The following is a 15,508-nucleotide window of genomic DNA, read 5'->3' as shown; positions in this document are numbered from 1 at the left end:
AGGGAGATTATAATTATCCTTTTCTATTCTGCCATTCTCTAGTCTCTCCATCCTCACCTTTAAAAACCAAAACAAAACAAACTTGCCTACGAGGTCAAAAATATAAAGTAGATGATGATAAGAAGAGGTAAGAGTTATATCTGATTTCTTAATATCTTCTGCCCCAGGATTCCATAAATGGAGAGGCCCAACCGTTATAAGTGGTAGCACTCTCTCGTTGATTTGGCCTGGAAATAAGTGTTCTAGAAGAACTTTTGAGTCATAGACAAAGAAGTTACTGTGTAGTGTGGTTTTAATCACACAGGTAATATGAAACCTCTGCTTCTCAGACACAAGCCAGGAGAATCCATGAGATAATGTCTATAGAAGACAATGTTCAATTAGCTCAGAAAAAAATGGATAGTATATGTTCAATATGCTATTTAAAACTTTTGTCACAATGAATGCCCAACGCAAAACTAGGAGTCCCTTGGAGTCGCAGAATTAATAATATGACCACAAAATGATTATACAGCCAGAATTTTTTGCCTGTTAAAAAAACTAACATCATTCCTACCTCAACATTGCAGTCCTTTGTACGTTTCCTTAGTTTACCTTTTTATATCCCTACATAGCCCCATTATCTGGATTCCCTATGTGCCAGCATTCTATGAGAATGTAAGGAAAAATAATAATTTAAGAAGGAAAACTTGGTACGCAGCTGGGTGCTGTAGAACAGTGGCCAAGGGCTTTGCTAATGTTGCCGCATGCACTTTCTGTGCGTCCGATGCTCTGCCAGCCTTTGAGTGTTTATCACCGCTGTGCATGGCTGCTGAACACAGACAGGCACTACTGAGGAGGATTTGAGAAGGCTCAGAAGAGCTGGAGGCACAAGAAATGCACAGAGATTTCAAAGAAGTCATAAGAGAGACCAAGGTCTGAAAGAGGGACACTGAGCAAATGGTGAAATGCCCACAGCCAACCCAGGCAAGAGCAGAAAAAGCCACTGTTATCCTGGGATTCTCCCTCCCCAGCCCGCAGAAGCTCTGTCCCACCACAGCCCTCCGAGGGGCAAAGGGACAACCCAGGCACAACCTTAACTAACAAGATGTACTCTGCTTGAGACCCATTCCAAACACGAGAAACGCTGAGGCTGGGACCTTGGAAACACCTGCCTTGGATGCCTGTCTTCTAGATGCCAAGGCTACCCACCCCCCTCTTCTACAAGTGCAAACCCATTTCAGAAGGGGAGGCCACCGAATCCATCTTGAAAGAACTTGCTCTGAGCTTCAAAGCTGACTCTGGAGCTCGTTAGCTTCCCCCTTCCAACAAACAAGCCAATGGCATGTTGGCATGAGTTCACATAACCAGGCTTGGCCCATGTAATATCCATTTGGTTTCCATAACTAGATGTAACAGAGGGTGTGAAAAATAGAACCAAGACATCAGCCCGACTCAGTTTGCTGCCTGTGAAAAACAAACTTGGTTGGCCACTTAAAGCCTAGTCTAACAGTTTTAAGAGTCTCATCTCTTCCTGAGAAGGGGCTCCTTTCCCAACTGGGGCCTCCCCACCCGGCTCAGGACATGGCCGGGTCTGCCGGCCTCCCTCACCTGTGCATCGGCAGGTCCGGTGGAAGAATTTCCTTGGCCAACCTTCTCGGTCATCCTGGTTCCGTAGCACGTAAGGACCGCTCCAGGGCCTGGTGTCAGCTTGCACCTCCATGCACTGGCCCCGGCCCTCCTGGGAGCCACAGATGTTGTCGGGCTCCGGACCCAGCGACGGGCAGCACTCCTTGGTCATCAGGCTGTCCACCGTCATGCAGACCCGGGGGAACTGTGCATGGGCTCCAGGCAGGATCCCACAGCCCAGGCAACTGAGCACAAGCCCCCACCCGAGAGGGCTCATGGCTTTATCAGCAGAACTCCCTCTTGCTTTCCACTCCCTGATTCTACCCTGCCTTTCTCCTTGTCTCCCACTCTTGAGCTCTTGAGTGCTCATTCAGTTGATTTTTGGTTTTGGGGGGTGGGGGAGTTGATATCGTTTTGTTTTGCACTCTATTCCTCTCCTCTTTAAAAAAATACCTGCAAAAATCGCAGAACCCACGTGAGTGCACGTGTGTACATGCACACGCACGGACTATTTTATGTGATTCAAACAACTAAAACAAATTTAAGGCCATTAGAAGCGCCTCTAACAGCCAGATTTAATGAGGGTAGCGCTTCTCACCATCTTTCCCCCGTTAAATCAGGCTTTGTCTAATTGAGTTAATTTACGGGGTACTGCAGTCATACTACTTATTATACCGGTATTTCTAAACCCCTCCTTTCCTCCTTAGCCCATAACTTTAATTGCCTTGAACTCAGTTCAAAAGCCAAACACCGTGCTGCCTTTATTTGGTCTGGCTTGCCAAACCACGGGGCCTTGTGGGGTTTGGGTAAGGGCTGGGAGAAGCCATCATTAGGGGGATTAGGATTAGAGAGACCCTCATTGTTAGCACATGACCCAAAGTGCATAATGAAGTACATACAGTTGCTGGCTTTGTTTCCAAAGGGCAAAACCATCTTCATTATCTGGGCTCATGTGCCCCAGCCAAGCTTGTGACCTCAGACTTCCCCGGGAGTCAATAGATGCAGTGAGCTCCTCGTTGTTGTTAAAAGGCCTTTACAGACAAGCGTGCATTGCTAACCACAATCCACTCCTGACTGCTCCCTGACATGCTAGAAAGACCACTGCAGGAGGTCACACAACTTCAGAAATAAAGAAACATTTATTTAGGGCCGACGTACAAGGAATTGCTTTGTCCCACAATTAAGGGCCCCTTTCCCTCCAAATGAGAATGTAGTATTCTCCTATTCAGTACATCGAGGCAGTAGATTTTCTTTTTTTAATTACCCAAAGTAGCATGCCACCAGAAATTCAAAATTATAATTGTCTGATTGTAAGGAAGGCAGTGAGACAATTGGGAGCAAGGCCTTGCAAGTGACATCTTTTGATTCATGTTCAAGTTGAACGTTGTTAGGCTTCGGTCTAGAACAGAATGCCTCCCCCTGGTGCTTCTGGGAGCAGCAAGGGGAGCGTCCTGACCGGTAGTGATGGCGACTGTTAGAGCACCCCTGTACTCTTTTACCCCAGTTACGCCTGTGGAAACAGGACTGACTCAGGTCCGTTAGGGTCTGGGTCTGGGTGTAGACAGCCGACGTGCCCCGGCTTCTGACGGTTTCCAAGAAGATGTTTGGGCATAAAGACAGACTGTTCCAAAGAAAATTCCTAAGGTTAAAAAAATGTTTATGTAGATGTTCCTCCCCTCTGCACGTCTGTGTCATCCCCAAGATTTTAAGTTGTTGTGACTCATTAAATGGCAGTTCTCATCTCTGATTTACTCCGATGCCAGCCAAGACCCAAGCCCACAGAAGCAACATCTCTGAGGCTGTGGCCAGGCCAGGATTTGTTACAAGTTCTCTAAGCCGTGTTAATGTGCAGTCACAGTTGAGAAGCAGAGGGTTAGAATAAAACAGAGTTCCAAAGGAAATGTTGGAATAGAGTCAGCTGAAAGGTTCAATGTGTGTTCCTTTCCTGAATTATCATAAACTGAGGGGCTTAAAATAACAGAAATTTTTTCCTCTCATAATTCTGAGGGCAGAAGTGCAAAATCAATGTGTTGATAGGACTGCACTCCCTCGGAAGCCTCTAGAGGAGAATCCTTCTTGACTCCTCCAGCTTCCAGTGGCTGCCACCATTGCTCTGTTTCGCTGGGTTGAAGCAGCATCATTCTAACCTCTGCCATAGTGACATGACCTCTCCTCTTCTGTCTCTGTCTCTCCTGTGCATCTCCTGTTAGGACACTTGTCATCAGATGTAGAGCCCACCTGGATAATCCAGAATGGTCTCATCTTGACATTCTTTAGTCAATTACATCTGTAAAGACCCTCTTATCAAACAAAGTCACATTCACAGGTTCTAGGGTAGGGACATAATTTCTCAGAGGCCACTATTCAACCCCCCAAATTTTCTTTGGAACATTACAGCTCTGGTCCTGACCTCAGCTGTGAGCCCCAGACGCATATATCCAATTTCCTACTTGACCTCTCACTTGGAGATCTAGACATTTCTCAATTAACATTTCAAAATAAAGTTTTACTCTCTTCACCCAATTTTTTTCTCCATTGGTCTTCTTCTCCTTAGTTAAGGAGCCCCAGCACAATCCCAGTAGTGGTCCTTGATTCTTCTTTTTCCCATCTTCCCTGTATATGCTTCTCGGTGCACTTAGAGTAAAATCCAAGGTCCTTTCCATGCACTAATCGAAGTGAGGGCCACAGATCCACAAACATGTGTTCCTGGTCTGCATCAAAATAAATACAATAAGGAGAGAAATTGACAGTCAGCATTTAGAAACTATCATGGCAATTTGGCATTGCCACAATGTTTAAGCACATGATCAATGGACTCATCGCATTGAAGAGGAGTCTAGTTAGGAGGTTGTCAAACTTGCATGGACATGATCTGGTAGCATAAGCTACAGACTAATCCCATTGGGTTGCATGTTGGCCTGTGGCTGAAAAAAAATTTTTAATTATTTTTTAAATTCTTCACCGTGGATAGTTTAAACCGAACTGGTGTGTAAGGTCCTCCATGAGCTGTGCCTTGCCCACCTCTCTCTCCCTCTTGCTCTGCCATCACAGAGCACACCCATCACTCTAGTACTCAGCCATGTCAAGTTCATTTCCACGTTGTTCTTTCTACTGACATTCCCTCCGCCTGGAATGTTCTTCTTCAGAATCCTGCTTGTCACTCAGGTGTCAGCTCAAATGTTAGCTCCTGAGAGAGGTTGTTCCTGACCACTCACTCTACTGTGTCTACACCAAGCCACCTACTTTCCACCACATTGTGTTATTTTTCTTCAGAACACTTATGACTGTCTAAAATTATCCTGCATTTTGGTTTAGTTGCTGATGGTCTGTCTCTTCTATTCTGGTATAAATTCCAGGGGAGCAAGAAACTTAACCATGTTGCCCTTCCCCGGTGCTAAGAACAGTGTGTGGCAAAGAGAGGCTACTTGATAACAGTTGGTGAGTAAACATCCTCAGTTCAATTTTTTATGTTCATCAGAAAAGTCTCACCATTATAGGGATTGACTTTATACAAATTATGTGTTATTATTTTGACTATATAAAATAAATTTAGACTACTAAATACTACTATTATGTTAAGGGTTCCTTATAAGATTTGTTATGCTACTAAAAATGTTTGAAAACCACTGGTCTAATCCAACACTCCAGCCTTGGCCCCCACCACATCACCACCACCAACAAATTCCCTCCTCACTATTTCTGACAAGATATCAGCAACATCTGGTTAAACACCTCTAATAAGGAAATTCCTTTAAGAAATAATTCTAAAGGTTAGGAACTCTTCCTTTTTAATAAGTATTTAATATTTAATATAATTTGAATTTAAATATAAACAGTGAAAATTCCCTTCACCAATGTTTCCAGCAAAAGCCCTTGGGAACTCCCCTGACCCCAGCTCCCTGGAATGTGTACAGTCCATTTTCCACAGAATTTTGTTCCTTATCTTCTCTTTTTTCAGACTAAATTTCCTTAGTTCCTTCCATTTTTCCTTCATATGACCAATTTTAAATCCTTCCATTAGCCTATACTCTCTTTTTCTGGAAAATTCAGTTTGCCATTTGACCCCATGGTGCATGTTTCCTATAAGTTAATTCAATGTTCCTGATACAACCTAAGTAAAGATGACTAAAAAATTAGCTCATGAGGTTTGCTTAGCAGCCACATCACTCATCAATTTTTTATCTGTTAGCTTAAGCTAAGTCAGGTAGCAATTAAGACCTCAAAATCTCATGGGCTTGTGAAACAATGTCTACCACCCTTCAGCTCTGGTTATGCTCCACATTGCCTTCCCCCCAGAACTCAGGGTGAAGGAGCATCTTTTCCTTACTCTCCTGATACTGCTTATCTTGTAACAAAGAAGTCAGCAATGGGCCACTGCTTGAAAGTAGTCTACCTCGCTCATTTCTGCTCACATTCCATTGGCAAACTCAAGTCTCATGGCCAAGACTGCTATTCTCAAAGACAGGGGCTCTGTAAAGAGGACTCCTCCAGGGAGGGTCAGCAAGTATTTTATTGCATTTTAAACCCACTTAAATCCCTACTCTTCTTTCATATAGCTTTCACGAAGCTTCGTCAAAGTCAAGTGCCTCTCCTATCTCCATCCCCTATTCCTTTCCTCTGGACTTGCCTTTGGGGTCTGTATTAGTTTGCTAGGGTGGCCATAACAAAATGGCACAATAAACAAAATTTATTTCTTACAGTTCTGAGGGCTGGTGGTCCAAAACCAAGGTGTCAGCAGGGTTGGTTTCATCTGAAGCCTCTCTCCTTGGCTTGCAAATGGCTGTCCTTTTGCTGTCTCTCCTCATGGTCTCTCCTCTGTGCACATGGGCCCTAATGCCTCCTTGTGTGTCCAAATTTCCTCTTCCTGTAAGGACACCAGTCAGATTGGGTTAGGGCCCACCCTAACAGCTTTGCTTTAACTTCACCTCTTAAAGGGCCTCATCTCCATATGACAGTCACATTCTGTGGTACTGGGGATTAGGGTTTCAACATGTTGATTTTGAAGGAACACAATTCAGCTCATAACAGGGTCAAAACACGATTTTACTTTTATCTCTATTAAGTTAGAATTACCTTTTGATATCAAGCCGTCTGCCAACATGAAAACATGTCTTGGGAAACCACCAGGTGGGACTTCCAAGGCATTTTTGAGGTCATGTAATACACCTCATGGTGCCATTTTATGAGGATCCAGGGAAGAGATTTCTCACAGGGCTCAATATCCAGGAAAGCTGTACTTCACATAGCAACTAGCTTGTTCCGGACTTTTAGACCCCGTGGATCTTACAATGGTGTTTCTTTCTCTGCCTTGGCCAGTTATGAAGCTTAGAGCCAATTTGCAGCCCCCATGTCAAGCAACTGATTCACACAGTACTTATCTAGTTTGATATTTTCTTTTCCACGTGTTCCTGGATTCTGGGATTCTTATTTTATCCTTTTGCAAATTTATGCATTTTTCCAGCCTATCTCAAATCTCTAAATATCAGATATAGATAGATATAGATAGATATACATACACACACACACACACACACACACACACACACACACACACACATATACGTCTCTGTAAGTCCAAAGGTAAGAAACACCCAACCAAGTCATTGTTTGTAAGCAAGCCAAGGGTTAGAGAAGAATTCAGGAATTCTTGAGAAGTTGGTGCAAGTAATCAGACATCTAAGAACCAAGCCAAGAGAAGCTAAGAAGATGTCTGGTCATGAGCATAGCTATAATTAATACTGCCTTATTTACAAAAGCAAAAGTCTTTGCTAGAGACTGAAGAGCAGGATCCAGGAGGAGATATCTCATGGGCAGATTGAGACCATTTGCTGCCAGTGGAAGCCATAAAATCACAGACTATTCTAAGGAATGTTCTGAAACCCAGTTGAGAGGAGGTTGGGTATCACAGAGCTAAATAATTTGAAAGTAGAGAATGCCTTATTAAAAAGCAATTTGTTTTACAGTAGAGGGAAGCATCTTAATAAAAAGAATGTTCTGCCGACTTCCATTGTGCATTTCAGCACCTAACACCTTCTTGCACGAAAGAGGGATTCAGTGCGTGTTCCTGGGAGTGAATTGAATCAGATCCTTGAGGGAGTCTGTGAGTGAATGGTACAGGGTGGGCATGCAAAACCTTGCAGATAGGATACCAGCCTGTGCTTCCCAACATTCAAAGGAGGAAGACATGGCTCAAAGCCTGGTAAGCAATCCAATGGGGCAGTAACTGTTTTAGAGCTGTTGCTAAGGTTAGTACAGAAAAAATCATTTACATCTTTCTTCTGCCTGTCAGTGAGTTGCCTGCCCTTTTCTCCAAGCCTCTGAATGTGAAAATCCTCCCCGTTTTTAGTCCCTGCTGGACTCCTCTGCCTGATGCTTTTTGATCCATTCTCTGCTGCCACATCATGGGGAGAAGAGATTATTTTTTTTTCCCCTGTGTCCAAATTGTTTCCTAAATGCTGGGCATCTGTCCTGATAAGGGTTTTGCTTTCTACATCTAAGAGCTTTTCTTTTCTTGGTGGTGTAAATTGTTCTTCAGAGGAATTAAGGGTTGGGAATGTGCTGTGTGGTTTCTGGTATTTCAGTCAGAGGCAGTCTTTCCGTCCAATTTGGGGATAGTCTGTTGTTAAAGCTGTGTTTATACATCAAACACATTTTTTAATTTCAGATTTTTGCATCGCTCATCCTTATATTCACCTCAGCTCTTTGTGATGCACACTGCTGCCCTCCGATTCTTATTTTATCCTTTGTTTTTTTTATCCCCCACCCTGGGAACAGGTATTAATTTAGATTTTTTTCATGTGTACCCCTACAATTTAATGACTCACTTGGGTAAGTAACCTAGCTACTCCTCCTTCAAAATATGGATCTTTGGAAGGAAAGGAATCACTCCCCTTTCTGCCCACTTCTGATCAAACCCAGCAAGTACCATTTAGAAGTTTGCAAAAAATCGTACCAGTTGAAAATGTAAACTCTTCAGGACAGCTCTAATACTAACAGATCCACCAGAGTTTATAAAGTTGTGGCTAGAACTATTTGGGGTCTAGAAGGATCACCAAAATGTATTGTCAAGTGAAAAACATAAGGTACATAACTGTGAATTCATTGTGCTGACGTTTATATGTGAATGGGTTGGGGGAGGGAGGAAGGGAGAGGCCATGCCTAGCTAGCTGGGTGTAAGTGAATGGGACATACACAGGAAACAACTTGGCTGTCTTTGGGAAGGGACCCTAAAGGGTTGGGAGATCAGAGAGTAAATGAGACTCATTTTTGTTCTATACGTTTGTACATTTTGGATTTTGAACCAGGCATATACAGGACTTACTCTTTTAAATTGTACATTAAAAAATTGAAGTTAAAAAATTTAGAATGAGGGACATTTGTGAGGATGACATTAGGCAGAGAAACTTTTTCTGTGAGTTTAGTAAAAGCACTATGGCTTTGGCACACCCCAGATTGGTTTTATTGATCTTGACCCTGCTACTTCCTAGTTCAATGACCTTGGACAATGTGGTTACCTTCTGTTAGCTCCAGTTTCTCCATCTGCCAATCCAAGATGATAATATCTATGAAATTTAATTCTAAGGGTTAAATATGGTGCCACACATAAATTGCCTAGCAGAACCTGGCACGCAGTAGCTACTCAGCAAATAGTGACTGTAATTATTGTTACTTCCATAAAAGAATCCACTGACACCATGGTCAACTTTTTAAATTTCTGTACTGGCAAATCATTAGTCTGACCCATTATGTCATGTTTTATTTGTTTGGAGAGCCATTACCTTCTTAATCAATAGCCCATAATGCCTCTATTTCAATGGACAACCAAGAATGGGGGAAAATCCCACTAGGATACTAAAAAATCCTCCCCACTGAATCTTTATCCCAAGATTTATCAATTAATAAACATATGCATGCATGCATGCACACTAACGCATTCATACCTATATGCATACACACACCTAATCCAAGAACCTAATTTTAAGTACTTTCTATAATATGTTTCCCTCTGGGAACTAAATCAGTGCTTCTAACTTTGACATATGGAAAATATTCTCATCCATAATGCAATGTTACAACCTAGAAATGAAAGGAACTCTTCTCTCTTTTTTTTTTAAAGTTGTATTTATTTAAGTAATCTCTACACCCAACCTGGGGCTCAAACTCATGACCCCAAAGTCAAGAGTCACACGCTCCTCCAACTGGATCAGCCGGGTGCTCTGGAACTGTTCTTTCTGAGATTCTGCAAGATTAATTAAGTGATGTGTTTATAGGTATACTATTATCTTAGCCTTGGAACGTAGGTCCATCAATTATAACAAAGATATGGGTGAACAAAGCTTAAATAAGCCACAAAGACTATGGATAAGCCAGATTTGAAAGCATTCTTATTAATTTTAAGAGCTGACAAAAATGAATGCTATCATTAAAAATAAAAAATAAAATAAATCTTCAAAAATGACTTGATCTGAATCTGGTGCTTTATACGAAGCTCATTATTTTTAACTGCTGTCAAAAAGCATCTAACCATGGTGTCTGTCTGATATTCTCTTTGAAAATGACTCCTTCTCATTTAATCTCAGCTGCTCTAATTCAGTTCCTTTTAATAAGCCAAGTGCACACACACACACAGCCCAAAAGAATAACTCTAAATTTCCAATTCATTTCATAAGCTATAGAAAAGAACTATGTTCTTACAAATCATGGCAGACAGCAGCCCGCCAAATGTAAATTTCCCTGTTATGAATTTTTCATTTCTAAAAAAATGTTCTAGTCTAAGAAGAAAAGCAGACAAAACAAGATAATTTCATAGGGGCTTTGGTTTAGCTTTTGTTATAAAAGAAGCTTATAATAACATAATATTTGTACAGTCACAAAATCTATTGAATTTATGCCGTGGAAATGGATTCCCTCTTGAGCAGGGCAGTTCAAAGGCCGGGTCAGAACTCAGCAGAAGGTGCAGAAATGATGGAAGATGTGGACTCTCGGTGGAAACATGTTTGTCCTCACTGAAGACCCGAGGAAATATAAAACTACTTGAACAAGCGAAGTCATGGTGCATAAGGGGACCGGGAACCATGGAGGGTGAAGAGTTAAAAAAAAAAAAAAACCCACACCTCCTTATCTGTCTTCAATTTCCACTGAGAAAACTTGAGCTCATAGAATTTGTGTGAGTTACCCAAGATTGCACAGATGGTATATTAGTTTGCTATGGCTGTCATGAGGAACTGAAAGATAAACTGAAGCATTTTAAATTTTGAAGAGTTTATTTCAGTAAACATCAATTCAAATTGGGAAACCCCAAACCAGAAGTGATCAGGAGCCCTCCCCGAACAGGAGCTGGGGACAAAGCTTTTCCTCAGAAAGTGGGGAAGCAAAGCAAGGAAACTATGTGATTGGCTATAGCTTCGGGAAAGCCCCCTTGGCTGTCTGTGATTGGTCGTCCCTAACCTTTTCCACGCGTTCACTCTGGCTTAGGTTTTGGTTTGCTTACGTAGGCTACCAGCGCATTAGAGCCACCTCAGACCGATGGCCTCCTTCTCATTTGACTGCTTTCACACGAAGTACCACAAACTGACTGGCTTGAATCAATAGGCATTGATTCTCTCCCAGTTCTGGAGGCTGGAAGTTGGGAGGTCGGGGAGCTGACAGGGCCAGGCTCCCTCTAAAAATAGTAGGGAAGGGTCTATTCCAGGACTCTCTCCCAGCTTCTGGTGGGTTCCTTGGCTTGTGGTAACACAACCCCCCATCTTCACATGGCCTTCCCCTCGTGTGCCCATATGTATTCAAATCCCCCCTACTTATAAGGATAGCAGTGCGTTGGTTTCTGGGCCCACACTGGTCCAACACAACTTTGTCTTACCTCTAATTAGATCTGCAATGGCCTTATTCCCAAATAGGGCTGTACACTGAGGTACTGGGGTTAGGGCTTCAACATATAAACTTGGTGATGGGGGACACAGTTCAGCCCATTACAGACGATAAGTGGTAAACTTGGGTATCAAAGCTCATAAGCTCATTCACTTTTCGCAACGAGGTCCCACTCACCACATTCTCAGGCTGTTGGGTTTAGAAGGAGAGATGGTATGAGTCACGTGGATGGGGAGGACACACTGAAGAGAAGTCATCGAAGACCTAGCTTATTTTTAGTGATACATTGAACTCTGCTTAATCTCATAGAAAATTCCAAATGGGGTGGAGGGGAGCCCACTTCTGTGAAGGTTAGCCTGTGTCAGGCAGTGCCAGGCATTCCTTTCAGTCCACAGTTAGGGTTACCCATGGTCTCTGAACTGTATCACTTCACAGACTATAGATCTGGAGAAGTTTAAAAATCATTTAGACCAGGGCTCTCGATTGAGAAAACCAAGGCCCACCCATCTAGTCAGCCACAAAACCTCAAGTCTCCTGATTCATAGTGCAGTGCTCTTTCCTGACACTAGGCGACCAGGAGAGTAAAATATGAGAAATCTATTTCCTCACAGGGACACTTTTTTCCCTCTCATCTTTGCCTCAAGCATCTCATATTTAAAAGTCACTCTGAATTCCCATCTCTCTGGGGCACCTGGGTGGCTCAGTCTGTTCAGCATCTGCCTTAGGTTCAGGTCATGATCCCAGGGTCCTGGGATTGAGTCCTGCTTCAGGCTCCCTGCTCAGCGGGGGTCTGCTTCTCTGCCCCTCCTCTGGCTTATGCGTATTCTCTCTCTCCCTCTCTCACTCTCTCTCTCCTGCTCTCCCAAATAAATAAATAAAATCTTTAAAAAAAAGTTCTCATCTCTCTGCCAGCTCAACAGCGAGGGATGGACAGCTAGCAAGTGCTCAATACTATTTATTAAAGGAATTCATGTATGAGAACAAGGAAGCACTGTGCCTTTAAGGATAAACTTCAGGTAAACATCCACGTGGCCTCCTGAATTACTTGCCTCTCCATCGATTTGAAAGACCCAGGGAGCTCCTTTACTTCCTTCTGAATTGGGAGGTGGCTTGGGCTCCTCCTGGAAACACTTTCCCTCTTTTTCCCTTGAAATGAACTCTTCATGGAGTTTCTGAATGTGGCTGCTCATCTTCTTGCAGAAGAAAGAGAAGCCTCCTTGGGTGTGGCCCATCGCTGGTTGTGACTGGAGACTGCATTCACTTCTGGTTGCCACTGTCAAGGTTCCTTTGAGACTGTGCACAGCTGAATGAGCCCCTTCAGGAATGTTCCTTCCGTCAAGTCTTCTTCCTACAAACAGACTTAAGGTTCACAGGTGAAGTTATTCTGTCCAGAGTCCCCACAACCTGATGTTCTTTCACATTTATATGTTAACTTCATCCAAGAAAATAATCCAGATTTAGGGTGATTGCTGCACCAGCCTTTAAAGAAATATTTAAATATTTTAAGATGTAAAGAGAAAGCTATCTTGAGGGAGGCCTTTATCAAACAGTGTGAGAGAAAGGGCCAATGTTGCAGAATCCTGCTAAGAAAGGGAGAGTTGACTGCTATGTTCAAAGTTTGATGAGAACTCCACACTGTCTCTTTTCCCTTTTTCTAGTATTAAACTCTCCAAGGGGCGCCTGGGTGGCTCAGTCGTTAAGCGTCTGCCTTCGGCTCAGGTCATGGTCCCGGGGTCCCGGGATGGAGCCCCGCATCGGGCTCCCTGCTCAGTAAGGAGCCTGCTTCTCCCTCTCCCGCTCCCCCTGCTTGTGTTCCCTCTCTCGCTGTGTCTCTCTCTGTCAAATAAATAAATAAAATCTTAAAAAAAAATAAAAAATAAACTCTCCAAAATGTGTGATCTGTACTATAGTTCTGCAAGATGGTACCATTAGGAGAAATTGGATCGGGGCACATGGAACCTCTTTATTTCTTACAACTGCGTAGGAATCTACAATTATCATAAAGTAAACATTAACTTTACAAACTCTCTAGAAGAACAGAGTCGGCAAGCACACTGATAGAACAGCAGTTTCCAGGGCCCTAAAGCACTCTAAAGGCTCTTCATTGTTTTTGCAGTAACTGATGGAAGCACCGTATGATCACGCAGAATGACATTTGTCATTGGAATGGGTTCACCTTTGAAAACCAAGAGCAGGACAATTCCCCTTCTCTTTCAAGGCCTACTTTCCTGGTTGAAATCTTAAGGACCCCCCTTGACTGACCCATTCAACTCAGTGAATGGACCCAGATAACTAATTATAGAGGGGTCTTTCCAAGGGAAAGGGATGGCTATTTTGTTCATCTTTATATCCAACATCTAACACAGAGCCTAGCACCTAGTAACTGCATAAAAAATGTTTGTTGGAGATGTAATGGAATGAATGAATGATGGATGATAAATAATGACTCTCGTTGCCTTAGGGCTCAAGGTAGTTGGAGATGGGAACCATTCCAAATTACTTGCTGATATCTTGCAAATCAAAAGCCCAAATTTGGGGTTTAACATAAAGTTTTTTCACACTATTTCTGATGACAATACACAAGTTATTTTAGAAAATTTGCAAAACACAGAAAAGGATGAGGAAGGAAACTTAAATCACTCATAATTGCACTGTTGAGGAAAAAATTCTATTTAATCTTTTGCTCTTTATCATTGCAGAGGAATATAATTCTTCGTTCCTTCGGTAGTCTTTTTAATCAAATTGGAATTATAATACACACATTTTTATAATCTACTTTTATTCTCCATTAATTATACAATGAAAATGCTTTTCCATAATTTGCAGTTGTCAAAGCACAGAGCTGAAGAAGGCTGAAAGCTTCACTCAGTCAAAACTGTGTCAGTCATATCAAAATGTGGCAGTCAGAGAGAGTGGAAGCAGTCAGGGGGGTTCAATGGGCTTGGAAAGTTCATTGTATCAGATTGTGAAAATGCTTCATGCCTGTACCAAAGAGAGTAGACTCATTTGTAACACGACTCTGAAGGATAGAACAGTTTTGGCTATTGTCATAACTGAAGTCAAATATAAGGAGCTATTTAATGAGGGGAGAGTCGACATTAGGACAGATCTCTGGCTGCATATTATTAGTTGACATCTTCAGGAGACTTGCCAACTTCTTGAAACTTAGAATTCTACAGAATCCAGGGGAAATGCTTCCCCCTCCCTTGTGCTTCATGAAAGAAGTCAGACAAAATGGGTTCATACTATACGATTCCATTTATATCAACCTTAGAAAATGCAAACTAATCTCAAGTGACGGAAATCAGGGTGTTTGCCTGGCAGTTAAGGTTGTGAAGAGGGAATTAAAAAGGGCATGAGGAAACTTTGGGGCAGTAGGTACATTCATTATCTTGATTTTGGCAATGTCTTGCTAGTGTGTAAGTATGTGAAAACTCATCAAATGGTAGACTTGCAATGTGTGTGGTTTATTATATATCAATTATATCTCAATAAAGCTGTTAAAAACAAATAAAGGTGCTAGAAGCAACTGAGATGTCCTTCAATAGTTGTATGCATAAACAAACTGAATGGTACACCCATAAAATGGAATTCTAGTCACATATTTTTTTTTAAAAAGCCTTACCAAGCCACGAAAAGACATGCAGAGACCTAAAAGTACGTTGCTTAGTGAACAAAGCCGATTGAAAAAGCTATAAACTGTATGATTCCAACTCTATGTCATTGTGGAAACTGTGGAGACAGTAGAGAGGTCAGTGGTGGCCAAGGGGTTCAGGGGAAGAAAGAGAGGGATGAATAGGTGGAGCACAGGGGATCTTTAGGGCAGTGAAATTATTCTGAATGACGCTGTAATGGTAGAGACACTTGTCAGCACCCATAGGATGTGTAACACAACGAGTGGACCTAGATGCAAACTACGGATTTCAGTTCATAATAACGTATCAACGTTGGCTCATCAACTGTAATAAATGTAAGGTGTTTAATAATAGGAGAAACTAGGGGCAGGGGGAAGGGGACATATGCAAAATCCCTC

The 15,508-nt window shown here is 42.4% G+C and overlaps 1 protein-coding gene across 1 annotated transcript in view; it reads right to left on the bottom strand.

Moving 5' to 3' along the window:
- DCT (dopachrome tautomerase) overlaps nucleotides 1–1,900 on the bottom strand; it is a 34,556-nt gene extending 32,656 nt beyond the window's left edge. The window contains exon 1 of the mRNA XM_025875267.2: nucleotides 1,591–1,900. Within this exon, the coding sequence (XP_025731052.1) occupies nucleotides 1,591–1,885 (295 nt within the window). The 5' untranslated portion in view covers nucleotides 1,886–1,900. The remainder of the gene's footprint in view (nucleotides 1–1,590) is intronic.
- Nucleotides 1,901–15,508: the final 13,608 nt, after the last annotated feature.

Source organism: Callorhinus ursinus, unplaced genomic scaffold (genome assembly GCF_003265705.2).
Source record: "Callorhinus ursinus isolate GAN/ISIS: 27379988/994484 unplaced genomic scaffold, GSC_fseal_2.0 scaffold7, whole genome shotgun sequence".
Lineage (NCBI taxonomy): Eukaryota > Metazoa > Chordata > Mammalia > Carnivora > Otariidae > Callorhinus > Callorhinus ursinus.
The sequence above is the reverse complement of the archived record's forward strand: the minus strand, read 5'-3'. Positions and strand labels throughout refer to the sequence as shown.